Source organism: Salvelinus alpinus, chromosome 3 (genome assembly GCF_045679555.1).
Source record: "Salvelinus alpinus chromosome 3, SLU_Salpinus.1, whole genome shotgun sequence".
NCBI classification, from domain to species: domain Eukaryota; kingdom Metazoa; phylum Chordata; class Actinopteri; order Salmoniformes; family Salmonidae; genus Salvelinus; species Salvelinus alpinus.
The window spans coordinates 18,251,766-18,279,092 of record NC_092088.1 but is presented as its reverse complement, the minus strand read 5'-3'; the positions used below and the strand labels follow the sequence as shown (position 1 = coordinate 18,279,092).

General features: G+C 41.7%; 1 protein-coding gene and 1 non-coding gene across 2 annotated transcripts; one reads left to right on the top strand and one right to left on the bottom strand.

Annotated features, from left to right (window-relative positions):
- The first annotated feature begins 428 nt into the window (after positions 1–428).
- LOC139570164 (anthrax toxin receptor 1-like) lies at positions 429–26,360 on the top strand. Its single transcript, XM_071391784.1, has 18 exons — positions 429–1,163; positions 8,949–9,020; positions 10,002–10,073; positions 10,265–10,346; positions 10,459–10,489; positions 10,592–10,665; positions 10,774–10,842; positions 11,572–11,652; positions 11,889–11,949; positions 12,727–12,825; positions 12,991–13,060; positions 14,877–14,955; positions 15,176–15,271; positions 16,512–16,550; positions 17,158–17,256; positions 17,434–17,601; positions 17,807–17,887; positions 23,683–26,360. The coding sequence occupies exons 1-18, from the start codon at positions 1,009–1,011 to the stop codon at positions 23,941–23,943; spliced, it is 1,689 nt and encodes a 562-aa protein (XP_071247885.1). The 5' UTR covers positions 429–1,008; the 3' UTR covers positions 23,944–26,360.
- A 626-nt stretch (positions 26,361–26,986) lies between these two features.
- On the bottom strand, positions 26,987–27,106 carry LOC139571704 (small nucleolar RNA ACA64). Its single transcript, XR_011674342.1, has one exon. It is a non-coding gene; the product is annotated as a small nucleolar RNA ACA64 (small nucleolar RNA).
- Positions 27,107–27,327: the final 221 nt, after the last annotated feature.

Here is a 27,327-nt window from a genome sequence, read left to right as displayed (position 1 = left end):
TTACTCTCAGATTCTAAAATGCTAATTAGCATCAAAGTAGACATCATGCAAGACTACAAATCCCTGCAAGCTCCTGCACGTCATCTCTAGCTGAGACCTTTGCTAATAGGGATTGTCAATTGAAAACTTGCACACAACAGTTCACAGAATTATCAATTGAAGAAAATTTTGCCAATTTATTCATTATTAAATGTAGCTAACATTAGATAATTAATCCAGAGATTCTTACCTTTGCCTCGATTTGGCAGTTCCGTCCAGATCATCATGGCATTTGTAGTTCTTTATGATAGCCACATTAGCAGCTAATTAGCATTTCATGGTAATAACATTCTGGACAGATGGGATTTTGGTGTTAAGTCAGTGGATGCTGCAGCTCATCATTTCTTCGTTGTTTTATAGGCAGGCATATGTTTCTCCAAAGTTAGCTTCTTGAGAGGGAGGTGCAAGATGGAATCTCGACCTTTTTTCGTTTTTTTTCTCTAGGCAGAAATATGAAACCTGGTTCATTTCTGGCATGTTTGTTCCCGAGCTCCCAGTTCTTAACATTGCACGTCTCCATTTAGCTATTTTAACCAAAATTATTTTGACAATTTTCACAGGAAACTTGTATTTTTGTGAATTATCCACATATATTCTAACACATTGAAACATTTTAGATTTGTTACTCAAATACTCCACGATTGTTTTATCATGCGAATATGACAGGATGATATCGGAGAGTAAAATCTCTGAACAAATTATTTCCTACGTTTTCAAAGGAGAACAAAGTGCTGCAAGTTTTGGTATGGTATATTCGCCTTCACCGCCCATCCAATATTTGTCAGAGGCAAACGGTCTGTATTGTTTGGAAACTGAGAGCAACGGTTTTCTATGGCGCAGCCTTGGCCGTTTTTTGTCGGTTATGTATCTCTGCCTAGATAAGTAATTTCAAGACTTTGTGGATGTGAGACAGCATTGACTTAGTTCCATTGAGTTTTTGGAGTATTTTGCGTTTTTGGCGGGGGAAAGATGGCGAGGTTTTGGGGAAAAGTGTCCCTACTTTTCCTTGGATTTTTGATGTTTACTTTAGCATCTGTAAATGCTGAACCAGAGCAAGAAGTAGAAGAAGAAGGGGAGGAAAGTACATGTCAGGGGGCTTTTGACTTGTATTTTGTGCTTGACAAGTAAGTAACTGTCTAAATGGCATATTTATTATTATACTGTATAATAAACCCAGGGAACCGTTATATTGAGATGCCAAGCCTCGCTCGTTACACAGTATTAAGTCATTACTAAACAGACAATAGTGTACAGTGAGCTCCAAAATGTTTAGGACAGTGACACGTTTTTTGTTGTTTTGGCACTGTACTCCATCACTTTGGATTTTATATGATACAATGACTATGGTGTTAAAAGTGCAGACTATCAGTTTTCAATTAAGGGTATTTTCATCCATATCGGGTGAAATTACAGCACTTTTTGTACATAGTCCCCCCATTTCAGGGAACCAATAGTATTGGGACAAATTCAGTTATATGTGTATTAAAGGAGTAAAAAGTTAAGTATTTGGTTCCATAGCACGCAATGACTACATCAAGCGTGTGACTCTACACATTTGTTGGATGCATTTGCTGTTTGTTTTGGTTGTGTTTCAGAATATTTTGTGCCCAATAGAAATGAATTGTATATAATGTATTGTGTCAATTTGGAGTCAGCATGTCAAATCAAATCACATGCGCCGAATAGTGTAGATCTTACCGTGAAATGCTTACTTACAAGCCCTTACCAACAGAGCAGTTCAAGAAGAGTTCATAAAATATTTACCAAATAAACTAAAGTGATAAAAAATTAAAAGTAACACAATAAAATAACAATAACGAGGCTATATACAGGGGGTACCATATATACAGGGGGTACCGTACTGGGTCAGTGTGCAGGGGTACAGGTTAGTTGAGGTAATTTGTACATGTAGGTAGGGGTGGTTATGCATAGATAATAAACAGTGAGTAGCAGCAGTATACAAAATAAATGGGGGGGGGGGGGAGTCAATGTAAATAGGCCATTTGATTAATTGTTCAGCAGTCTTATGGCTTGGGGGTAGAATCTGTTAATGAGCCTTTTGGTCCTAGACTTGGCACTCCAGTACCGCTTGCTGTGCGGTAGAATAGAAAACAGTTTATAACTTGGGTGACTGGAGTCTCTGACACTTTTATGGGCTTTCCTCTGACACAGCCTATTATATAGGTCCTGGATGGCAGGAAGCTTGGCCCCAGTGATGTAATGGGCCGTACGCACTACCCTCTGTAGCGCCTTATGGTCAGATGCCGAGCAGTTGCCATACCAGGCAGTGATGCAACCAGTCAGGATGCTCTCGGTGGTGCAGCTGTAAAACTTTTTGAGGATCTGGGAACCCATGTCAAATCTTTTCAGTCCCCTTTGGAGGAAAATGTTTTATCGTGCCCTCTTCACGACTGTCTTGGTGTGTTTGGACCATGATAGGTTGTTGGTGATGTGGACACCAAGGAACTTGAAACTCTCGGCCCGCTACACTACAGCCCCGTCGATGTTAATGGGGGCCTGTTCGGCCCGCCTTTTCCTGTATTCCACGATCAGCTCCTTTGTCTTGCTCACGTTGAGGGATAGGTTGTTGTCCTGGCACCACATTGCCAGTTCTCTGACCTTATGTAATATATCTGATCTAATTTGGACATATTTTAGATAAGTTCTCATCTGGTAACACAACTCGTAGAAGATGTATGATTCAATGTTGATAGATTTTTATGTGTACAAACTTGTGTGGCCCTGATGATGAGGATGTTGGTGCTACTAAGCGAGGTTCCTGACTTCAAACAACCGGATGCTCGTTAGTGACATCCCCTCATCCCTCAGGCCTGAGCTGTTTATGAGATGCACAGGCAAGTGTTTTTACAACACCAGTATCGCAATACTAGGAAGTAAGGAAGCAAAGGAAACACAACATGAAGCAGACTCAAGTCCTAATGTTGGGGGGAAAAACTGTCTTGTGTTGTCACCCATAGTCACATTTGTTTTTTTTTGCAAGCTATAGCACACCCTATTTTGCAAAAGTATGTTTTAATGGACCATAAAGTTGACTATGCTTCATGTTTTCTTTTTTGCCAAGAAGAATCTGGTGTCATAGTATTGCAATACTGGTATCGTGACAACACTAGCACAGACTATATTCTGGTTGAGATGTAGATTAAGGACATAGCCCTTTGTACTTTAGCTTGGTCATTGGGTTCCTGACCAGACCTGAACAGGAAGAACTCTGGGCCTTAGTTACATCCCATAGGACCAGGAGTTTTTCCTCCAGGTCTGGCTCTTGTCACACTGCATAGGGCTACAACTAGGATACAAATCAAATTGTATTTGTCACATGCGCCGAACACTGGAGTGGCTGGAGTCAACACTTTGGTCCCGAGTTTCTTTGAATATAAATCCTGTAAATTTCACGACTAGTTCATGGAAAAATCTCCCCCAGCCAAGCGGTCACCGAATAAAGGAAAACGGACCATGTGGATATCATGAATCATTACTGTTAAGGTCCAAGTGGGTAGTGGATCAAAGAGAACCAAGCTAAAGTTAACCCTATGTTGTGGTGTACTATAGCCTACTGAGGTATGACCATATAATTAGTAATTTAATAAGATCTCTATGGGTATGACTTTGAGCTTAATCAGACTGGTAGGCCCTATCCTGCTGTTTTATAAGGAACACAACAAAATGTATTGTTTTAGGGCATGTTTCTATCACTGCAGACCAGTACTGATGCCAAATGTTCTGCATAATAAAAATCATCAAAACGCACTCCCTACCACTGTAGCTAATGCTCATCAGATGTTATGGGAAAACACCCTAGTTTTACTTTTGGTCTGCTGACATCACTTCCTTGCCCTTACTTCCTTATTGGTAACCAGTTCGCTGCAGCCTGCAACAAACACTCAAACTGGACAGTTTTATCTCAATCTCTTCATTCAAAGACTCAATCATGGACACTCTTACTGACAGTTGTGGCTGCTTTGCGTGATGTATTGTTGTCTCTACCTTCTTTCCCTTTGTACTGTTTGTCTGTGCCCAATAATGTTTGTACCATGTTTTGTGCTGCTACCATGTTGTGTTTGCTACCATGTTGTTGTCATGTTGTGTTGCTACCATGCTGTGTTGTCATGTGTTGCTGCCTTGCTATGTTGTTGTCTTAGGTCTCTCTTTATGTAGTGTTGTGTTGTCTCTCTTGAAGTGATGTGTGTTTTGTCCTATATTTATATATTTTTGTATTTTATTTTTAATCCCAGCCCCCGTCCCCGCATGAGACATTTTGCCTTTTGGTGGGCCGTCATTGTAAATAAGATTTTGTTCTTAACTGACTTGCCTAGTTAAATAAAGGTTAAATATAAATAAAATAAAAACCACGTTTCCATCCACAGTTTTTATGCGAGTAAAGTCATACTCTATAAAAAATAATAATCACATCAGCTGTGATGGAAATATAAATGCCAACAGATAATTTGTTCGTTCGACATGGTGGCATCTTTTTGTGTCGGTAAAATTAATTATACGAGAAATGGCGATGGAAACACCCTAATGAGAAAATATTGATATAATAATCATAATATCGAAGTAAACTTGGAGTCACGCGATGATTTGTTGTGTGGTCCTCACAATACGACTCGGGAAACCATGCAGTTTATTAGGCTACGGGTTAAATACGTTTTGATGAACTTCACAGGGTGGTGAAAGTGCAAGGTGGACTAACCTACCCGCAGATCCTACCCGCACTGTATCTGCTGTTGTCTAGAGCACATGTGCCAAGACCTGACTAGGTACATTTGCTATTTAACGCAACAGTATTTGTGACATAACTATCGGTAGAGTTAAAAAAGCGATGGAAACACATTGAACATTTGATTTTTATTCGGTCCTTGGACACTTAAGTGAAAAGGTACATTTTGTGTGCACAACGTCATCACGCACAGAGTTTTACCTGCAACAAGTCTGTTTGGTGGAAACTGGTGGAAAAATGTGCATATTTTCTTAATGCAGATTTTGGAGAATATTCGCGTGAAAATCTGTCGCCATTCGGATGGAGACCTAGCTACTGCCACCTGCATTTGCCTCTTGTAGGACGTAAAAACTCTGGCCTACGGGACATTCACTGTTTAGAAGACACACGATAATAATGCTAGAAGCGCCGATGCCCTAGCAGATTCCCACAGCCATAATGTGTGTCTTGACCCGCTTGGCCTTGTTATAATTGTTTTCTGATCAAGCTATGGGACAATAGGAAACAATTATGTTTGGCACCTGTGTTTTCCCATTAGAAGCTGCATGTAGCAGCCATTTGTTCTTCCTTTTCAAGTCTACGTCATTCTTCACAAGAACGTTAATCATTGCGAAATGTTGTTTTTTTCACAGGCCAACATTGAAGTTGGGCGTTATGTTGTGATCATTTTTAAAATCCAAGCCAACCCGGACTACATCTGGAGTCTATAAATAATGTAAACATGTCAAGACTTTCTCACTGTGGAATGTGTTTTTTTTCTCTCTCCTGGACCATGGTGCTGCTCTGGCCTCCATAACGCATCAGAATAAGCTTTTGGCATGTGTGTTTTGCAGGAATAAATGCCTTGTTAAAGGTGATGCACTATGAAGAAATCAATCCGCCATTTCCTGGTTGCTAAAATTCTAAAAGTTCACCTAATTTCAGTTTATGTGACAAAACAAGCAAGTATATTATAGAGCAGTGTTTCCCAACTGGTGGCCCAGCTGTTTTTTTTATTGTAATTTTATTGTTGGACATAAAAGACTGTAAACATGCCAGCAAATCAGCTCCAAGTGATTTTCATTTTGGAAATCTGTTCCAAAGTATTCCCAAGCATAATAGAGAGATATACAGTAAGTGATCGTATACAAATGTCAGCAAGGTTTGAAATGATTCTGTTTTAGTTGAATATTGTGTCCGTTTGGTCAATTTGCAGTTTACAAATGATTTGTAATTATGTTCCCTGACCATCCGCTCAAGAAAAACATTGGCCCGCGGCTGAGTCGAGTTGATGATCCCTTGTGTTGAGAATCATTGTACCATCTAAACCGCTGTGAAATATATTTTCCACAAGCCAAAATATTGTATTTTTGTATTGTACAAAGCCGAAAGTAAAAGACGTAAAAACTTAAGAACGGGAGCCATAGAAATAATTCACATAGAACAGATCTACCGCTTCTTAGACTTGCTTTCAACGAGAATGGCAGATCGATAACTCACATTTCTATGTGAATTTGGTCTGGTCGCCCAAAAAGTTACATATTGCAGCTTTAAATGTTATCACACCATCTAGAATCCCCAGTGCTTTGGGGTACCCGAGCAAGACAGACATTTTAAATGGGCAGTCAGTTATTTAGAGAAAATAATATTGCACCCAGAGAAAGAGGGTGAGAAGAAGAAAGACAGGGAAAAAATGGAAAAATCCAAAAGATAAGGGAGTGAGAGTAAAGAAAGATTTCAGTTGGAAGCCTAGACACAGCAAGTAGGCCTCAAGCTAAAAGTAGGTTAATGGTCTATCGGTACAAATCCATGTGCATAGTCAGTTAAATTGGAGTAAGATCATTGCTTCGCAGATTGGGGTGGTTTTTAACATGCAGCAGGCCCAACTGGAAAGGGACCCTACAGCTTCATGGTGTTGGATTTTCCTCTCAACACTTAGAAGCGTGAGAGCAGAGCCTTTTACTGAACACCTGGGTCTGACAGAGCCTTTTCCCTCACATGTTTTCTGACATCCCTGGCCTAGACCGACTGAACACTCTCTGTCTGTCTCTCTCTCTCCCCGACTCACTTCATTTTGCTCATTGTAGTGGTGAGTTTTCACACAGTCAGCAGAATGAAAGGCTTGATAAAAAAAAAATATATATATATAAATGACTCTGGGCTTTCATGTTTAAAGTAACAAATTCTCTCCCTCTCAGACATCTAGCACAGTCCTGACCTGATCTGTTTAGCGTTGCTAGATGTCGATTGTGCAGGTTTCTTCCCTGAGTGTCCTAAGGTGTTTGGAAACAGTACAGCTACAGCCGTCTGATCAAACGCTGTAGTAAACTGAATAGCTGTTGTTTATGGCCTTGAGGCCATAGCCTGTCATTCGTCTTATGTCATTTGTCTGTTGTGCTCGTTGGTCTGTTATTCCCCAGGACAGTTTTCAGTGGGTTGGTTAGGGCACAGACCTCACCAGTCCTGATCTATTTTGTCTGTGTGGGCTGAAAGACAAAAAAATGGACTTGTGGTTAGAGATCCACGGTGGATCTTTTCTGCTTCCCCCAGCAGAAGAGACATTAAAGAGCCAACGCGTGGTTTTAATTATCCCAGCCATCCGAATGTTACCCCGATCACTCTCTCTCTCTCTTGTCTATGGGGTTCCATCAGTTTCAAAATGAGTTTCATATGGCCCGACATGTGCCGTTTATCATGTACGTATAGTCAGAGGATTTATCAATTATATAACACTAGACAACGAAAACGTGCACCCTTTTTGATATGATATAATCTCAAACTCCTGTCGTCAAGAGCTCAATCATTTTAGTCAACAAAGCTGTTGAAGCTTGCAATAACAACTTCCAGAACTTTTGAACTGTAATGGTTTGACTCAGTCTATTAAAATTGTATCAAAGAAAAAGTACCACAACATTTTCCTTCAAGGATCTCACAAGACAATAGCCCACTTCCTTTCCTAATGCTGTTTATACAGGTGAGAAAACTGCAAGCTAGGCTCCAATCCCACGACTGCCTGGTACCTCAGAAAACAGTCTTGTCCAACACAAATAATATCCATTGTGATGCAAAAGAGAATCTCCAAGGCGGGGAGTCTTTAGCTTCACTCCTCTGTGAATCACTGAAACACTATCCCTATATGGCTGTACTGTACATGAAAGAAGACATTTTGAGGTGTAGTATTTCCCCCGTAGTAATGAAAGAAACCGCATGCCTGACAGATTGGCTCTTCCCTCGGGTGAGGGCAGTCCGACTGTGTGTGTTCAAGCCGCGTCAGATGAACACTGTTTATTCAGCACATTTGTTGAACATCCAAGTGTGACGCTCGCTGGCCTCCCCCACACGTTTTATTTGGGTAAGGTTTGTTTAGCTTGACAAGTATTGTCCTCACAGGGTGCTTTGACTCCGTTGAATGCAATGTTTGTAAAGCTTCTAAAGAATACACTCAACTCTAGCTGCACAGTATGTCATGCCTGTTTATCCTACACATTAACAACACAAATATACACCAGAAAACCAGTACGGAGACTAAACTGGGAAAACAAGTGAATGTTATGTCTGGTGCTCAGATTGTAACTATTACATCAGACATCCATGTGAGGCTTCGTCAGCAGCATTGTCCTATTTCAGGCTACTGCTTCATCCATCCGCTAACAGCGGTTTGGTTCAGTTTAATAAATTAGATCATTCCCCATGTGTAGTATTCTTCAGTAACGAGTCACCGCCACAACCACCAGCCAGGTCCCTTCCTTCCCGGACTTAGAGGAAATGAAGCTCTTCTCTGTGGAGAGCATTCAGCTTTCATAGGGACTATTACTGCTACCGTCCCTTATGGAAGCTCAGAGATCACCGGGTAGCTAGCTGGGCAGGTTGCTAAGTTACAGACTTGGTCCTCAGATGTGTCCAAACTCACTTTCCTCCTTTTCCCTAATAAATGGGGTTAGTATGTGTCAATGGAGATTCTTCTGCTAATGTTCAAATGGCTTGTGTTTTCCGTGACATATTGTTTGGCCAATCAGCTTACTGATAACCTCTCTGTTATGATTTTGTGTTGACTTTATATGTCGCAGTAGTACAAACAGTTCCTGTACTAGGAGGTGTTGGATAAACATTTAGGAAATGTGTCACATGTGCGTTTAAACAACGTTAGATTGTAGGATATAACTATTCCTCTGTTTTCTTTCTTTCTAAGATCTGGCAGTGTCAAACACCACTGGATAGAAATCTACTCCTTTGTGGAGCATCTAGCTGAAAAGTTTATCAGGTAAGAGAACATCACAAAGATATTTTGTTGTCAATCAAGGCCTGAAGAGGCAGCATGGCTAGCTCGTGCACAGAGGTGAGTTGCATCGGGACAGTCCGATTGGCTGAGGCCACGAGCTGGAGGGGATAGTGATCTCTCATGTGAGGGTGGGTGAAAGCTAGACTCTGCGGCGCCAGACGGAGAAATAAACAACACGCATGCCGGAAAATAGTCCTTCATCGCCATCAGCATGGGAATTCTGTAACAGCATTTATTTATTAATAGGAAAAGTATCTTCAATGCTGCTTGGCCTGTAATGGCAGGATCCATCCAGCGAGCTTTAAGAGAAACAGCACTCGACAACACATAACCCCCCCCCCCCCCCCCAGCAAAAAAAAATATTTCCCCAATGGAGCACAGACTGTCCATGTGCTCATTCACTTACCAACCAACCGCAGTAATGGCATGTGTCATGAACATAACGGCAGCTCGAGAGCTTCAAGCTGGAGGACAAAGACATACATGACCAGAGTGCACAGCGATGTCAGCTAGCTATTCCCTTAACGTCAATAGCTAGTAAGCTTCCTCAGTTTGGGTGGTATTGTTTTTCCCCATCACAAAAGTCTCAAAAACAACATATGAATCCATCAAATTGGGTCCAGAGTCCTTGTGAACATGGCCCATAAACAAACAATAGGATAGAACTAACCACAGAGAATTCAGTGATTTATGCTTGAATGCATGGACATGTTTCCATGTGAGTTGTTTTTCATCCTAGGTACATTTGTGACGCCAAAACACGTCCTTGCATGTCACAATAAATACGTGAAATAAATGATTTGGAGAGTGTGTCCATTGTGTGGTCCCGATTTTGAGTTTGTTTGTTTATGTGTTGAGCTCAAACGTAGTATGGCGTCTTTGAGGCTTGACAAAAGGAATTGTTGAATGGTTCAGGACCACCATAGTCTCTAACCGTTGTTTGTGTGCTTTGTTGTTTGACAGCCCAATGTTGAGAATGTCCTTCATTGTCTTCTCATCCAGAGGAACCACTCTCATGAAACTGACAGAAAACAGGTACACTGCAAATATGGGTTAAATGCATCCCAAATGCCACCCTATTCAGTTTATAGGGTGCAATTTGGGACGCATCCGTTTGTCTTGTATGAGGAATAGAAGTGGTGATGACTATTTTACTCAGTAATGACGTTTAGACATCAGACCCAGACTCTTTTTTTTAATAACGTGCTATTTGTGTTGTTTGTCAGGGTGGAGATAAGAAAAGGATTGAATGTGCTGAGAAAAGAGATACCTGGTGGAGACACCTTTATGCACCTGGGCTTGGAAAGGGTATTTATCTGCTTCTGACGTGGTCTTACTTTATCATGTTATTCACCTGTTTAACATGTTGTTGTTGTTTTTTAAACATAATGAGAAGAATAACATTGTCTTCTCCTTTCAGGCGAATGAGCAGATACACCATGAAAACTTTGGTGAGCATCCAATGGCACCTGTCACTAGAGTTAGACATAGCAAAGATCACTCGATACTTGGCGATGTTGAGGTCATACAATTGATTGACCTCTCTGTTACAGGGACAGCAAGTGTTATCATTGCCTTGACTGATGGGGAGCTGAACGAACACCAACTCGTCACTGCACAACAGGAGGTAGGCAAATTGGATTTATGTAACATTCACCTTCCTGTTGATGTAAAGGAAAGACAATGTTAAAATATGTTCTCTGGTGCTGATTCTTGGTTTCCCCCCAACAAACAGGCAGAGAGAAGCCGGTCTCTAGGAGCTATGGTGTACTGTGTTGGAGTAAAGGACTTTAACGAGACACAGGCAAGGGTTTAGTTTGCAGTGTAACATGCATGTCCTGCTCCCCTGTCAAAACACATTTAGGAACCTGTTAACAGAAAATGATATACTGTAATTACATCTAGTAATACTACGCACTCAATATTATTTCACAACAATGATTACAATATGTGCTATTTATATTTAGTAACCCATTTGTAGACTATGTATCCCATAATTGCATCTACCTACACATCTTGAACCCGAGTTTGCTTGTGAGGTTTACAGGGCTACTTATACGCCAGGCTGAGCAGTAATGAAATTGGCCGATTTGACTTGCATGCAAACGATTATCATATTAGCTAAGGAAGCAAGCTTCAGAGTCATGCATCGTTTTAACTGGATTTTTAATGTGTCGTTCTACCACCCAGATTGACTTTCACTAAATGTCTGGATATAACATACTGTACTTTTCCCTTCATCAAGGTTGTTTAGGCCTCTGTCCAATGTCCATTGTTCATCAGGATTGTGCTTAGTGTCCCTAACATTGTACTGTTATTTCCCCCCTAACCTGGTCATGCATGTAGAGAGAGATGAAGGTACAATCACCAAACAATATAATTATATGGTTATTTCATCTCAAATCAAGTGTTCACTGAACTCTTCACCGAAGATGAATGGGTCATGATGTGTGTGTCTCTGGTTACTGAGACGGGAGCCAGGAGGAAGCACTGGGTCTGTGTAAATAAACCTGTTCTCTCCTTCCCCCTATAGCTGGCCACCATAGCAGACACCATCGAGCATGTGTTTCCTGTGATGGGCGGATTCGTAGCCCTGCGAGGAGTGATCGACTCGGTAAATACACACTGGCCAGGAAGGAGAGACTTAGGCCTGTTTCACGAAACATACCTTCAGAGAAAGATCAAATAAAGTTGAAAAGTCAAAATAGACTGTTGTAAATGTAGCCTATAGCTACTGAGTGTCTCAAATTTGAGGAACCTGTCTCTTATTTCGATACAGAACCTTCACAAGATATGAGTCACCTTTAGCCTATTTAACCTAGTCAACTCCATCATTTTCTCCTTCTCCAGATCATCAAGAAGTCCTGTATTGAGATCCTAGCTGCAGAGCCCTCCAGTGTTTGTGCAGGAGGTGGGGTCCCTAAAGGATCAAAGCAGAGCAACGCTAGTTCCCTGTCATTACCTAAGTGCTGTGTTCATTTCATTAAGGGGCCAGGCTGGTGCCCTTCCCTCTGACTGGGGCTCAGCTGGCTCGTATTCATTATGGCACACTGTAGCAAAACATAGAAAAACATTTTGAAATGGAAAACGGCAGGTAGCATAGCGGTTAAGAGCGTTGGGCCAATAACCAAAGGTCACTGGTTTGAATCCCTGAGCTGACTAGGTGACAAATGTGCCCTTGAGCAAGGCACTTGCTCTAAGTCGCTCTGGATAAGAGCATCTGCTAAATGACTAAAACTAACATTTCTTAAAGTTTCTTATTGGAAAAATTCAGGTGGTCCCTCTCTGTTTCATTCTGTTTTTTGCCATTTGGTACCTAATGAATAGAACCCTGATCACTCAAATGACCCCAACAGACAGGAATCCCCATTGGGGTTAATGGAGGGTAGTGTATCGGGGATCTTGTAATGAAAGGATCTCTAAATGGAATGTCCATGTTTAATTTATGCTGGCCTGCCAAATGGAAGTCAATTTGATAAATGACTTGTTTCCTAATCGAGAGAGACAAGTCCCATAAGACCTGTGTTTCCCGAGCATGATGTTTTCTGTATTTTATTTAACCGATGTTGACAAGTCAGTCTAGCTACTCTTGTATGCTACCCAACCTAATTGTGCAAAGTCTGATAGCCTATGATCATATTAAATGTATGTAGTATTTTTCTAAACTCAAGGTGTGTCTTATTTCCAGAGAGCTTCCAGGTAGTGGTGAGAGGAAACGGTTTCCTTCACGCCAGGAACATAGAGCAGGTGTTGTGCAGCTTTAGACTCAATGACACTCTCACCATTAGTGAGTACCTGCTTACATTTACACTTCATTTACTGTAGGCTTAACCAGGTGTTTCATACCAATGTGTGCAATGTGTACTTCCAGCTGTAACATGCATGAAGAACTACAGTCGATTGAGGAAAGGAAACGTATTTAAGTAAACGGAGTGTTTGACTCTCTCCATAGATAAGAAGCCTGTGGAAATCGAAGACACGTTCCTGCTGTGTACGGCTCCAGTCATGGATGAAGTTGGGCAGTGAGTACCTTTTTTAAAAATACATTTTTAATACGTTTTAAGAGGGTCAGAGCTATCGCTGTTTTTAAGCACTGTAGAATGAGTGTGTGTTCCCTGGCATTTCTAGCCGATCACCCCCCCAAGCCCTCCCACATAAACACACTACCAGAAGAAGCCTGCTATTCATTAGGGTGTCTTAACGGACTCCGTCAAGGCCAAATTCCACTCCTCCTCTATTCTCTCTCTCTATATATGCCAATGAGTTCATTCAGGTAGAGCCTCATTGGTTAGAGCCCTGTGTTTTCATAATGAGGACAGTGTTACGGTTGCCCCATCACAGGTGGCTGGTGGCACCTTAATTGGGGAGGAGGGCTCATGGCTGGAACGGAATTAATGGAATGGTATCGAATGTGGTTTCCAAGTGTTTGATACCATTCCATTTATTCCATTCCAGCCATTACTATGAGCCCTCCTCCCCTCAGCAGCCTCCTGTGTGCTCCATAATCCAATAACAGATACATCCATCATCAGGCTGCCTCGTTTCTAATGTAGGCCTCAGAATCTCCAACATCAACAAACCACTTCAGAACCCCATTTTTAAGAACTTATTGGATCAGGTCATAAATTGAGGAATTAGACAGCAATGGTAAAAGACTTAAGACTCTGAGGGTTCTTTTGACCTTGGATGAGACAGTTTAAGGGAGACATAAAATAAAAGTACATGACGTACTTTCCAGCCCACAAAGTCTCTCTCCCACCCACTCTTTGTGTTCCCCCAGACTCAAAACCCTGTTACTCTCCACTCCTCCTTTCCTCTCTCATCTCCCTCCAGCCCTCACCCCCTTCCCCTGCCTGCCTTCCTCTCCCCTCTACCTCCAGCTTTCTCCTCTACCCTCACCCTGCCACCTCGACCGCTCGCTCGCTCACTCTTTCTCTCTCTCTATCTCTCTCTCACTAACAGCTCTGATCAAAGCAGCAGAACGTCTGCCTAGTGCAGACCCTTCCTTTTCATCTGCTTGTTTAACAGATGTCTGACACCACACAGCCAAGACTGGCACTTCCTGTCTTCCTCTCTGTCTGGTATTTTATTCCTGAACATCCACTTTCTCTAGTTAACTCCCTCCTCCTACCCTCTCTCCCATTGTTTTTCACCATTTTTTTCTCCTCGTCTGTCATCTTCTTTTAATCTATAGAGTCATCTAGCAGTTAGCACCCCGTGGTCAAATTGATTATTCTCCCCTCACACGCATGCACATGCGTACTCACATCTCCACAAAATGTGAACATGGCCCCAAGTCCAACTGACCATATTTTCCCCCTGATCGTTACTTCTTTCAGGGATAAGAGTGGACTCCAGACAGCCAAACCAAATAATGCTTATCAGTCCAAATGACCTAGTTCGCATATCCTGTTGATCAGTCTGCGTGCTTTGCAACCCTAGAAAAATGCAGGGAATTCCAAATTAGTTTTTTTATCACAAAGGTTTGAGAAGTTTTCCAGGCTCCCTGAGGTCACATGTGAATAATTGTTTTGCACCCAGAAGAGAAAGGTACTTGCAGTAGTTTTTGGAGATATGAAGAAATGTGGGCATCAACTGTTTTTGATCGGGCAAGGTAAAAGCCTCTCTTGGCTGAAAAAGAGTTAAACCAACTTTGATACCAGTGCCCTACTTAGTCTCAGACGTGTAATGACATGTCTGCGCATTAATAGCTTTGTTTGTTGGGCGCAAAGCTCTCTTTGTGTGGCACCTTGGCACTGGACAACTGCCCTTTTGCCATTCAGTGGTCTTGGGAAAGCAGGTCTTAACTAGCCTAATTTGTCTGTTTTTGTGTTTCAGAGTTGTTTATCTACAAGTGAGCATGAATGAAGGCCTGTCGTTCATCACTAGCTCTGTACACATCACCACCACAGAGTGTGTAAGTATGCTCTGCCAATCACATTACAACTACTACTCAAAACTCACTAGAAATGGTCTAATGTTGGGAAACAATGATCCAATTTCCATTATTTTGCATTGAATCCTTTCTTTGTTTCTTCTATCTGAATCTTGTTCTGTTTTTTATTTCTGCTTCCTCCTCCTCCTCCTAATGTGGGTCGTAACCCTGTCTTAACTCTGTCTTTTATCTTCCCTGGCAGTTTGATGGCACCATCCTTCTCATCACCCTCCTGGTTCTGTTCCTGTTAATAGCCGTGCTGTTCATGTGGTGGTTCTGGCCCCTCTGCTGCACTGTGGTTAGTGTAACCCTCCATTAACAGTTGGTTCAATATGATGGCGATTATGGGCCATGTGTTATTTTACAGGTGTAGGATTTTAATTTGATCACCCTGTTGCAGGATAACTTTCCTATGACATTTAAAACATGTAGTGTATTTGTGATTTGAAAAGGCTTCTGAAGTTTGTAATATCCACTTGGAAATTTCAGACATGATTTTTATATAAAATGTATCAACCCCTACAAAAATGTCCATTCATTATAATCCACATAATAATTCAAATTTCCTGTTACTGCAGGATTATTTTCCTGCTGTAGCAAAATGCCTCAAATGAAGGTCCTACATCTGTATACTGTATAGAGTAGACCCTATAGCAGAGTAATTGCCATTGAAATGACTTACGTAATTACCGTAAACAAAGTAACCTGGTTCAATGTAATGAAAATTATGTTGTTATTGTTTGTAAGGGCTTTTACTTACCAGAAAACATTACTTTAAACATTGGTAACAAATTTCTTTCAGTTTTGCAGTTCATTCAGAAAATAAATGATACATCTGTGGTTTTTCTTTCGTTGAACATTCTTTATTTGGACAATAAACGATGATTGCCGAATCATTTTAAAGGAACGCGGGGCACGTATCTATGAAGCTCCACTCCACATCTAAACTACCTGCTAAATCTATTTTTCAACTATAAAAATAATGTTTCTTTGCAGGATCCTTTTCCTGACGTTCAAGAATGGCTGAATTGTTTTTCCTTGTTTTTCTGGTTGTCTTGATACAAGTTTCACCATCCAATTATGTCAGATATACAGGAGTGCAACTTTGGCACGGACCATGGCGATACATTCAGGCACATGAGTATTATTAGAATATGGCAAATACTAGTTAGTTATTGCATTCTATCCATGCTGGCTTTCTCGGGCTACCTGAGACCTGAAACAGATAGGTGGGAGGGAATACAGAAGGTCGCCAATTGATTAATGCGCAATTTGCCTAAATGGATAATGAAACACTTCAGCCACTACATTTTTATTAGACACTGTCGTTATTCTGGTGTCATGTCATTACATCCAGCTGTTTTATCAAAACAAGATTGTTAAATGGATACGCACCCTAGCAGGCAATTGTCTAATCTATTTTCTATGCAAACGTTCTAAATGTCGATAAGAAAAATCACTGGACAAATTACTGGAAACATAGCTAGTGTCCAACAATTGATATTAATGTGACTTTCTCCCCTGAACTTCCTGTCAAGGTGATCAAGGAGCCGCCACCGCCACCTCCTCCAGAGCCAGTAAGTCGGCCCTTAAATCTCTGAAAGTATACACATGCATTAAAGACTATACACACACACTCAGTCACACACAGGGTCTCAATCATAGCACAGCCCTATTAGTGAGCCATGGAACGCATCATCAAGCTCAGTGGGGTCTATGCTCAATAGGGATGAAGTTCCCAGAAAACGCAACACTATTCAGATGAAAAATCAAGAATAAGTGACAAAATGTTAAGTGATGCAGTCATGAGGCCTCTTCAGGGCATTTCGCCACAGAAGTTGATTCCAAATAATAAGTCTTTGTCACATTTTCCATAGATGTGACACAGCTGGTTGTGAAACAGAGGCATTATATTCTATGGATCTCTGATGCATGAATGGCCTAAAGCGCTTACTAATTCTCTATTTTACCCTCACTGGGAGTCTTTCAATTCTATTTCCTTTTGTCGGAATTCTTGTTTTATTTTCTGTGAAGCTATTTTGTTGGTGAATGAAAAAAGCTTTCATGCAAGGCAAGTGAGATAAATTGCTTTTTGGAGACGTTTACTATCGTGGCCAAGAATATGGGAAAGATGCATAATATCGTAACACATGAACACATGCTCCTATCTTTTCTCTCCGCCAGGAATCAGATGATGAAGATGGCATGCCCAAGAAGAAGTGGCCCACCGTGGATGCATCCTACTATGGAGGAAGAGGAGTCGGAGGAATCAAAAGAATGGAGGCGAGTTGGATCTAATCCACTCTTGACAGTGAAATTGCTATAATCTTTATCCTCCATATTTCCTCACAAACACATCAAAGTTGGAACTTTATTATAGACTACATCACTGCCCGTGTGTAGTATGTAACACTCCTTCTGCAGGTACTGTAGGTCATATAATCTGTTCCACTCCTGCAGGTGCGCTGGGGAGGGAAGGGTTCAACGGAGGAGGGGGCTAAACTGGAGATGCCCAAGAACGCTGTGGTGAAAATGCCCGAGCAGGAGTTTGAGCCTTACGAGCCCAAGCCCAAGAAGGCCCACAACAGGAAGCCAGCCGCAGACAGGAAGTGGTACACTCCCATACAGGTAGAAACACACTTTTCTTCTCTTTCCTTTCTTCGTTTCTTTCTAAGACTAGTATGTATACTCTCTTCCTCGCTACCGCTACTTTTATAATAGGGTACTGTGTAGTATGAAAGAACATTTTGGCCATGCACACTTACCAGTTTGCTAGCTAGAATGCATTTTTGACAGTATTCACTGTAGTCATTTCTCTGTCTCTTGTCGGCAGGGTAAACTGGACGCCATTTGGGCCCTGTTTCGCCGCGGTTACGACCAGGTCTCTCTCATGAGGCCTCAGCCAGGAGAACATGTGAGTACTAAAGCCTTAAAACACCCTGGGAGCCCAGCCTTAGTCCAATCCCTCATCAGACAGTCCAATCCCCCAAAAACGCCCCTGCAGTGGCCGACACCTCACCAGTGCCAAGATTCATGACACGGCAGAGCCCAACACCTGCTTCAAATCAGCCATAAAAGGGAAATAAACCAGGACTGTGGACACACTCCAGGAAGTTCCTCTTAAGGTTTTAAAATCTCTACATTCACATGTTTTAACTTTGCAATGCTGACCCTTTGTATCAAAACGGAGGTTGGAGTTTGGCTTGGAGTTGGTTTTTGCTCTAGATATGCACTAGACTATCTGAGGGCTAGACTATCTGAGGGACTGTATCCCATAGATCTCCTCTCAATTCTTTCCTTTGAGAGCTGCAGCTAGCCTGTTGAGATGGCACCTCTCCAGGTGCAAGTTAAAATCATGCGTTATTTGCAGAAAATCTTCAATAGCCCTTTTTAACTGGAATTCCACATTTAAAGAGTATTCTCTCGGCCAAAACTAGGAACTGAGAAGACGTGACCGTACTGCCAGATAAGCTCTCAACAATGACACGGGAAGTCAGCTATCGACCGCAAAGAGGAACAATGATGATTAGCGTCCTTCAAATTTCTCCCGGACAAAAAAATGTCGAAACTTTGTTCAAAAGGTTTGACCCAGGAAAGCTTTCAACGATCGCCACCTGCAAAGGGTTACGTGACACAATGCTTACTCCAGCGGAATCGTTTCCATCCCTCCGTGTAATGGCGTCGCCTACTCGAGTAATTTGCGGTCGGTTACGAAGAAGCACAAAAATTCAGAGGCAGGCCTACTTCTACTGGTGTAATATATATGTTTTCCTTCAGGGAGGAATGAGCACACATACAAGGCAGAGGAGCTCTTTTCTTTCCTGTGTAAAGTGTTACCTGAGGAGACCGGGCCATGCTTGCTGGTAACACAGCTCTTTCACTCACACACACACACACACACACAGATCATATTGGTGTTCACAGAACATGTACAGGCCTTGTGTGTTCCGTTGGACCCATTTGGCCAAGGTCAGATCTGGTTTCCCGACAGACATATTTCAGTCTGTTGCTATTTTGCATTTTATCGCCATGCAGATTGCTATGACAACGCCTGTATCCTGAATGGCACTATTGAGAGAAGCCTTGGCTAAAAGCCTTTCCAGTACAATTCCATAAAACACGACTGAATGCTCCTCGTATCCACAGTAGAAAGGCTGATCTATGAAGCCTAGTTTCCTTTGATTCCATCAGTTTACAATGGACCTGCTATGTCCCCTAGTCAATGCATCCTCTGAATACAACTCACGTAGCTATCGATCTAACTCCATGACTACTGAAAAACAGAAAGGCAGCATCTGTTGCTCTCTCTCTCTCTCTTTCTCTCTCTCTATCTCTCTCTCTCTCTCTCTCTCTCTCTCTCTCTCTCTCTCTCTCTCTCTCTCTCTCTCTCTCTCTCTCTCTCTCTCTCTCTCTCTTTTTCTCTCTCTCTCTTTCTCTCTCTCTCTCTTTCTCTCTCTCTCTCTCTCTCTCTCTCTCTCTCTCTCTCTCTCTCTCTCTCTCTCTCTCTCTCTCTCTCTCTCTCTCTCTCTCTCTCTCTCTCTCTCTCTCTCTCTCTCTTTCTCTCTCTCTCTCTATCTCTCTCTTTCTCTCTCTCTCTCTCTATCTCTCTCTTTCTCTCTCTTTCTCTCTCTCTCTCTCTCTTTCTCTCTCTCTTTCTCTCTATCTATCTCTCTCTCTCTCTCTCTCTCTCTCTCTCTGTCTCTCTCAATTTCAATTCATGAGGCTTTGTTGGCATGGGAAACATATGTTTACATTGCCAAAGCAAGTGAAATAGATAATGAACAAAAGTGAAATAAACAATAGAAAATGAACAGTAAACATTACACTCACAAAGGTATGCACTCATTTATGTATAAATGCAGTGTTGTAATGATGTGCAAATAGTTAAAGGGAAAATAAATAAACATAAATATAGGTTGTATTTACAATGGTGTTTGTTTTTCACTCAATGCCCTTTTCTTGTGGCAACAGGTCACAGATCTTGTTGCTGGGATGACAACACTGTGGTATTTCACCCAATAGATATGGTAGTTTATTAAAAATTGACTTGTTTTTGAATTCTTTGTAGGTCTGTGTAATCTGAGGGAAATATGTGTCTCTAATATGGTCATACATTTGGCAGAAAGTTAGGAAGTGCAGCTCAGTTTCCACCTAATTTTGTGAGAAGTGTGCACATAGCCTGTCTTCTCTTGAGAGACAGGTCTGCCTTCGGCAGCCTTTCTCAATAGTAAGGCTATGCTCACTGAGTCTGTACATAGTCAAAGATTTCCTTAAGTTTGGGTCAGTCACAGTGGTCAGGTATTCTGCCACTGTGTACTCTCTGTTTAGGGTCAAATAGCATTCTAGTTTGCTCAGTTTTTTTGTACATTCTTTCCAATGTGTCAACTAATTATCTTTTTGTTTTCTCGTGATTTGGTTGGGTCTAATTGTGTTGCTGTCTTGAGGCACTGTGGGGTCTGTTTGTGTTTGTGAATCGAGCCCCAGGAGCAGCTTGCTTAGGGGGCTCTTCTCCAGGTTCATTTCTTTGTTGGTGATGGCTTTGTTATGGAAGGTTTGGGAATCACTTCCTTTTAGGTGGTTGTAGAATTTAACGTCTCTTTTCTGGATTTTGATAATTAGCGGGTATTGGCCTAATTCTGCTCTTCATGCATTATTTGTCGTTCTAAAAGCTAGGGGTTCAGTCCTTGGTTCCAAATATTGGGGAAGACGCCAGAGCTGAAGATGATGTTAAAGAGTTAAAAGTATAGCCAATTGGAATTTGTGGTCTGTATACTTTATCATTTAATTTTGTATACCATCAACCCCACAGGTCTTTTTGGGTTGGAGGGTTTGTATTTTGTCCTGTAATTCATTCAATATAATTGGAGAATCCAGTGGGTTCTGGTAGTCTTTAATAGATGATTCTAAGATTCGTATTTGATCATCTATTTGTTTGTTCTTTGTTATAGGGCCAAAAAGATTGGAGAAGTGGTTTATCCATACATCTCCATTTTGGATAGATAATTCTTCGTGTTGTAGTTTGTTTCGAGTTTTCAAATTTTCCCAGAAGTGGTTAGATTTCTGACGTGCTGTTCATAATTTTTCCGCAGTGTATTTCTGTATTGTTTTAGTGATTCACCATAGTGAAGCCGTAGGCTCAGGTTTTCTGGGTCCATATGTTTTTGGTTGGATAGGTTTCTCAATTTATTTCTTAGGCATTCTTCATCAAACCATTTGTCATTGTTGTTAATTTTCTTAGGTTCACTGCTTGAAACTTTGGGATTTGATAGGGAAGCTGAGAGGTCAAATACAATGTTTAGGTTTTCTACTGCCAAGTTTACTCCTTCACTATTACAGTGAAACATATTGTCTAGAAGGGATTGAATTTGTTGCTGCCTAACTATTTTTTGGTATATTTCTACACTACTTTCCTTCCATCTATAGCATTTCTTAATATTGTGCCGTTTCTTTGGCTTTGATGCCTCATGATTGAGCATAGCTCTGTTCAAGTAGAGTGTGATCTCCCCCTCTCTATCTCTCTCCCCCTCTCCCTCTCTCTCCCTCTCTCTCTCCGCCTCTCTCTCTCCGCCTCTCTCCCCCCTCCCTCTCTCTCCCTCTCTCTCTCCGCCTCGCTCCCTCTCTCTCTCCCTCCCTCTCTTCCTTCCTCCCTCTCTCCCCCCCTCCCTCTCTCTAACTTCCTCCCCAGCTTTACTGTGGGATTCTCTGTGCTGGTTTAGGACACCCAGACACACTCCTTGTTTGCTTAGTTTCGGTTGAGTGTGGTATAGTGCAGTGTGTGTGCGCTTGTGTACTGTGTGCACAGCCCTACAGGGTATGATTATCTGTGCATAGTCTGGTTTAGTCATATCCCTCTCTCTTTGTGCAGCCCTAGTCTTAATTCACTGGCTCCACACCGCCACATAGGACCACAGCTATGTCTCCAAATACTCTCAACTTCTCAGCGAGCTCCTACGTAGAACATCATGTGTTCGAGCAGATCGCCTCCTGAGGTTACATTAGAGGCTTTGATTTAACGTCTCCCCTGACAGAGTGTTCGCAATGCGAAGGACATGAGGTAATAGCGAGCAGAGATGACCGCGAGAGTCGTCTCAACCAGCGGGGGCACATGAAAACCAGTCTGACGTAACACAGGCTAGTCTGTTTTATGACCTCTGGGTTTTAATGGTAGACGTTAGAAGAGGGAGGTTTGAAGGGGCATCTTTGTTTTGCCTTTGTACTGTAAGTTCTGGTTCAAAGTCTCACACCAGATTCTTCTATTTGTTTTTCAATCAATCCATGCTTGTGCACCCCAATACGTCAGACATGTTTTTGAGTTATGTACCCAGTAGGTCCCTCAGGTCCTCTGGCACTGGCCTTTTAATTATCCTAAAGCCTAGGACCAAGATGCACGGAGAGGCAGCCTTTAGTTATTATGCCCCCAGCCTCTGGAATAGCCTGCCAGAGAACCTGAGGGGGGCCAAAACTGTGGACATATTTAAAAGAGATCTTAAAACACATCTTTTTTGTTTTCCTTAGGGTGCCTTTTATTCGTTCAGTTTTATTGTAATTATTTTGTTTTTATCCTCTTATGTTTGTTGTGTAGTAAATATTTCCGTTTTTATTTATTGTTTAAAAAAAAATTAAATCCTGTGAAGTACATTCAAATCAAATCAAATTTTATTGGTCAAATACACATCTTTAGCAGATGTTTTAGCGAGATGCTTGTGTTCCATGTCTGAAATGTGCTGTATAAATAAAGCTTGATTCGATTTGACCACACTGGTTCAATGTTATGAACTCGCAGAAAGGTTGTTCTCATCCTGTTCTCATCCTGTTATTGACTTGATTGAATGTCAGAGACCGAGTTTGTTTACCAGAGGATTTCTGTATTTTTTCTACCTCATATATCATTTACAAGTCAAGATGAATGGAATGTGTCCTCTGTTGTTTTCATTGATGTCTTGACAATGCAGCCACTCAGAGTGTGTGTGTGTGTGTGTGTGTGTGTGTGTGTGTGTGTGTGTGTGTGTGTGTGTGTGTGTGTGTGTGTGTGTGTGTGTGTGTGTGTGTGTGTGTGTGTGTGTGTGTGTGTGTGTGTGTGTGTGTGTGTTAATGTGTGTGTTTGCATATGTTAAATGGCTCTACAGTATGACCTAGTAAGTCCATGTCTGCCTATCTGCGTGGGGAATGGAAAAGGGGTGACTGGGATGTCTGTCTGGTAAGGGCATAAATCTGAGTTAGACCATATACCGCGAGAGTGCACTGTAAGACGCCACTGTGGTCGAAGCAAGGGGTTCTCACTATGTAGGGAAGTAGCTGTGGTGGACGAGAATAGGGAGCAAAAGTTTATGCTGCAAAAGGAACGTATTGCTTTGAATTGACTCAAATCACAGCAACCCCCCCCACCCCCCTCTGTCTCTACATTTCTCTCTCTACTTCTCCATATGGTGCTATAAACAACATGGGGTTATTGGAAAGCGGCCACAGTTTCATTGGTAACAGTACATTGGGCTGGGAGGAGAGGGTAGAGGGGTCACAGCAGGGGCTGATGGGTAAGACACCTGTGTACTGTACGTGGGAGGTGGGCTGGACCATGTGGGGGAGGGGAGGGGGGGGGTACAATGTCATCTGAGTTATGTCTTTACTGTAGCTTAATGGGGTTCTGTATATTCCTGACTTTTAGGACATTGATCACCATGTAATCGGATGTTACGGTCTCTTTCCCCCCAGGGTCGATGCATCAACTTCACCCGGGTGAAAGACGAGGCAGCGGCAGCAGCCAAGGCCCCTCCTCGGGCCCATAGCCCCCCTGCTCCAGACTACCGTCCCCTGATCCGCCCCACTACACCGCCGCCAGCACAGACCAGCTCGCCCCCGCGAGCACCGCCCGTCAGCCAGCTACCCCCGGGGCCACCCCCCTCCCGCACCCCCCCAGGGCCCCCCTGCCCCCCTCCCTCGCGCCCCCCACCGTGCCCCAACAACAGACCATGAAAGCGATTTAGGGACCCCACTCCAATAAAGCAATAGTCCCCGCTGCCAAAGATGCTCCCTCAACCAAAAATAAACATAGTATTTAATTGAGTTGGGGTGAATTTAGCAGGAGATGTAATGGTTTGTTGCTGGACAGCAAAAGATTTAGTCATAGGAGGAAAAATACTGCAATGGATGAAATTTGTTTATCAACTACTGAGTATCCGATGATGGTAAGTGTCAAGGTGACAGTAGAGTAGACTGGGCCTTTGTGTGGCTTTAGTTACCACTGAGTCGATTTACTTTCAACCACAAGGATTGGATTTTTTCTAGTATGACGAACCTGCTGTCAAACCAATCTAGATTAGCTTTTTGCATCTCTCTTTTGTGAATATTTACATATAGCTTTTTAGATCTCTCTTTTGTACATTGAAAGATTTCATAAGGGCAAATTGTGTAGGGGGTCACACAACAGGGCTTGGTTATGGTTTTTTCTCTGAGGTCCAAATGAGTTCAACTCAGACTGAGAAAGACAGTTTCAGCCAGTGGTGGAAAAAGTACCGAAGTCATACTTGAGTAAAAGTAAAGATACCTTAATAGAAAATGACTCAAGTAAAAGTGAAAGTCACCCAGTAAAATACTACTTGAGTAAAAGTCTAAAAGTATTTGGTTTTAAATATACTTAAGTATCAAAAGTACATGTTTTACTTTTGATAATTTTCTTGTTTTATTATTTTACGGATAGCCAGGGGCACACTCCAACACTCAGACATCATTTACAAACGAAGCAATTGAGTTTAGTCAGTCCTCCAGATCAGAGACAGTAGGGATGACCAGGGATGTTCTCTTGATAAGTGTGTGAATTGGCCAATTTTTCTCTTCCTGCTAAGCATTCGAAATGTAACTAGTACTTTTGGGTGACAGGGAAAATGTATGGAGTAAAAAGTACATTATTTTCATAAGGAATGTAGTGGAGTAAAAGTAAAAGTTGTCAAAAATATAAATAGTAAAGTACAGATACCCCTAAAAAACGACTTAAGTATTACTTTAAAGTATTTTTACATAAGGACTTTACACCACTGGTTTTAGCCCATGTGAGTTAGTCCATATTCCCATTGAGAAAACGATTTTTATTACTCCCATTTGGTAGTGTTGCCGGAAGCCATGAGCGTATAAGCATAAGTTGACACTGAGATACTTTTGATATGGACTGAACACGTAAAATGTGTATATTTTTTAAATTAGTAAATGGAAAATCATACATAGCGTAGGAGATGTGTATAGACAAAAACTGGCATTTTTAAACACTTTGTTGGTCAATATCTGAGGGTGAACCCAGGTTTACCTAAGTTAATATTGGTAACCAAAGTCAGGTCATTGTTCTCTCATCAAGTTTTTACATTCCCAAAACTGTACACTAATTTCATACATTGTATCGTTTACCTTTGGTTTTTGACCACAATCACATTGCAACTGCAGGGCAGTTCACCACGTCTCTAATTTATTAACCCCTAGACCTAGAGGAGGGTACTTGAATACGACAAAGGTGTCCGCTGACAAAGACGGACACTGTGCATGTAAACAAACTATTCACGCAACTTCATACGACAGCGTTTCTCAACCCCATTGGTCTATAGTCCGGCACTAGGTCATGGAATATTGCTTCTTTAGTGCAACTGTACTTTATCAGAAGGCTATTAAAACATGAGGAAATCTGAGTGATTTTTCTATGAACCAAAACCGATTCAATCAAGTCCCCAAAGGAGGAAAACTACAGCATGCCAGTCGCCAGTCCTTGGTACAGACAAAGGTTGAGGAAGACTATTAGAAACGTTTTACACTCGGTACCTTTCAGGATTTTTCTACTTTGATTTTTCTACTCTCTTTGTATAATGTACTTCATTCGATTATGTACTATAATACCATTGTGTTACTATATTCCTTTGATATCTTGTAGCTCTGCTGAAAGCTGTTCAGGAGGATGATGATGATGATGATGATTAAGAGGTGCATACATTTACTTTGTTTTTATTGGTACAATAACACAAATAAAGCTCAAAGGCACCCAAGTGTGATATAAAAGTTCTGCTTTTTGACAATGATGAAAGCCCTCCATTTCATTGCCTGGATTGGTGGCTTTTATTAGTACATCACCCCACTCAAGCAATGACATACAGTAGTTAGAGGAGCAAGCAACAACATTATATACACCTCGTTATTATGTCGTTTTTATCTCTGTGCTTCAGAATGACCATTAGGACCTTTGTGGTGTTCTGAGAGAAAAAAACTCTTGAGATGCTAAATGTTAACCATTGTTTTACATGTTAACCATTGTTTTTCATGTATTAATGGGAGTACTGAAACAAATATGGAAAGACATTAATATGTTCAATGTTTTTTTTTAACAGTATCAATAAAGGTTGACTTCCAAGCTTTTATATGTGACTAATGGGCTGTTTTTACGTGTGCGTGTGTCAAAATCCAATAAAAATGTTATTGGTTGCGTACACATATTTTGCAGAAGTTATCGTGGGTTTGGCTAAATGCTAATGTTCCTAGCTCCAACAGTGCAGTAATAGCTACCTAACAATACAAAACAATACACGCAAATCCCAAAAATGTAAAGAAAGGAATTAAGAAATATTACAACGAGTAATGTCAGAGTCCAGAATATAAATATATATGTATATGATGGTGTGTACGGACATTATGGGCAGTATATGACAGTATATTAATTATGGAGTGTGTGTGTGTGTGTGTATAGACAGTATATGAATTATGGAGTGTGTGTGTGTGGGAGAGGGAGAGAGACCTGGCTGCGGTGAGTGATGTCAGTGATGAGCTCCTCGGTGGTCCTCAGCAGCCTGTCGATGGTGGGGTGAAAGGGAGAGCTGTCCACCTGGGCCAGGGTCTGTAGGGTGGCTGTCCTCCTCACCTCACAGACAGAGGAGCTCAGACAGGCCAGCAGGGAGAGCACCACTATGGAGGGAAGAAACATTTACAACTTTGTTACTAATACACCAGTAATACTACAGCTACTTGTTGAAATGTCTTCTACTGCAGTGATTGTGAGCACATGGGTTTTATTACACCGTCACAGAGCAGGCAATAAGCTTAACGTACCACAATACTGTAGACAGTTCTCTCACCCCAGACAAATGACACATATAGGATCATTCTCAGACTGTGCCAACAAACTCTATGTAAAGTACAATGAAATACAGCAAGCCTTTAAATGATGGGAACTATGAGAGGCTCTGTGTTGTAAAAGAAGCAGTCACTGACCCCATTTGAACACACTCTTTGCTGCTCCACCCAGAACATTTGGATAGGAGACAACTGTAAAGAGAGGCAGGCCTCCCCAGGGACTGGCCCACCCTCTACTTCTGCCACACACACACATTC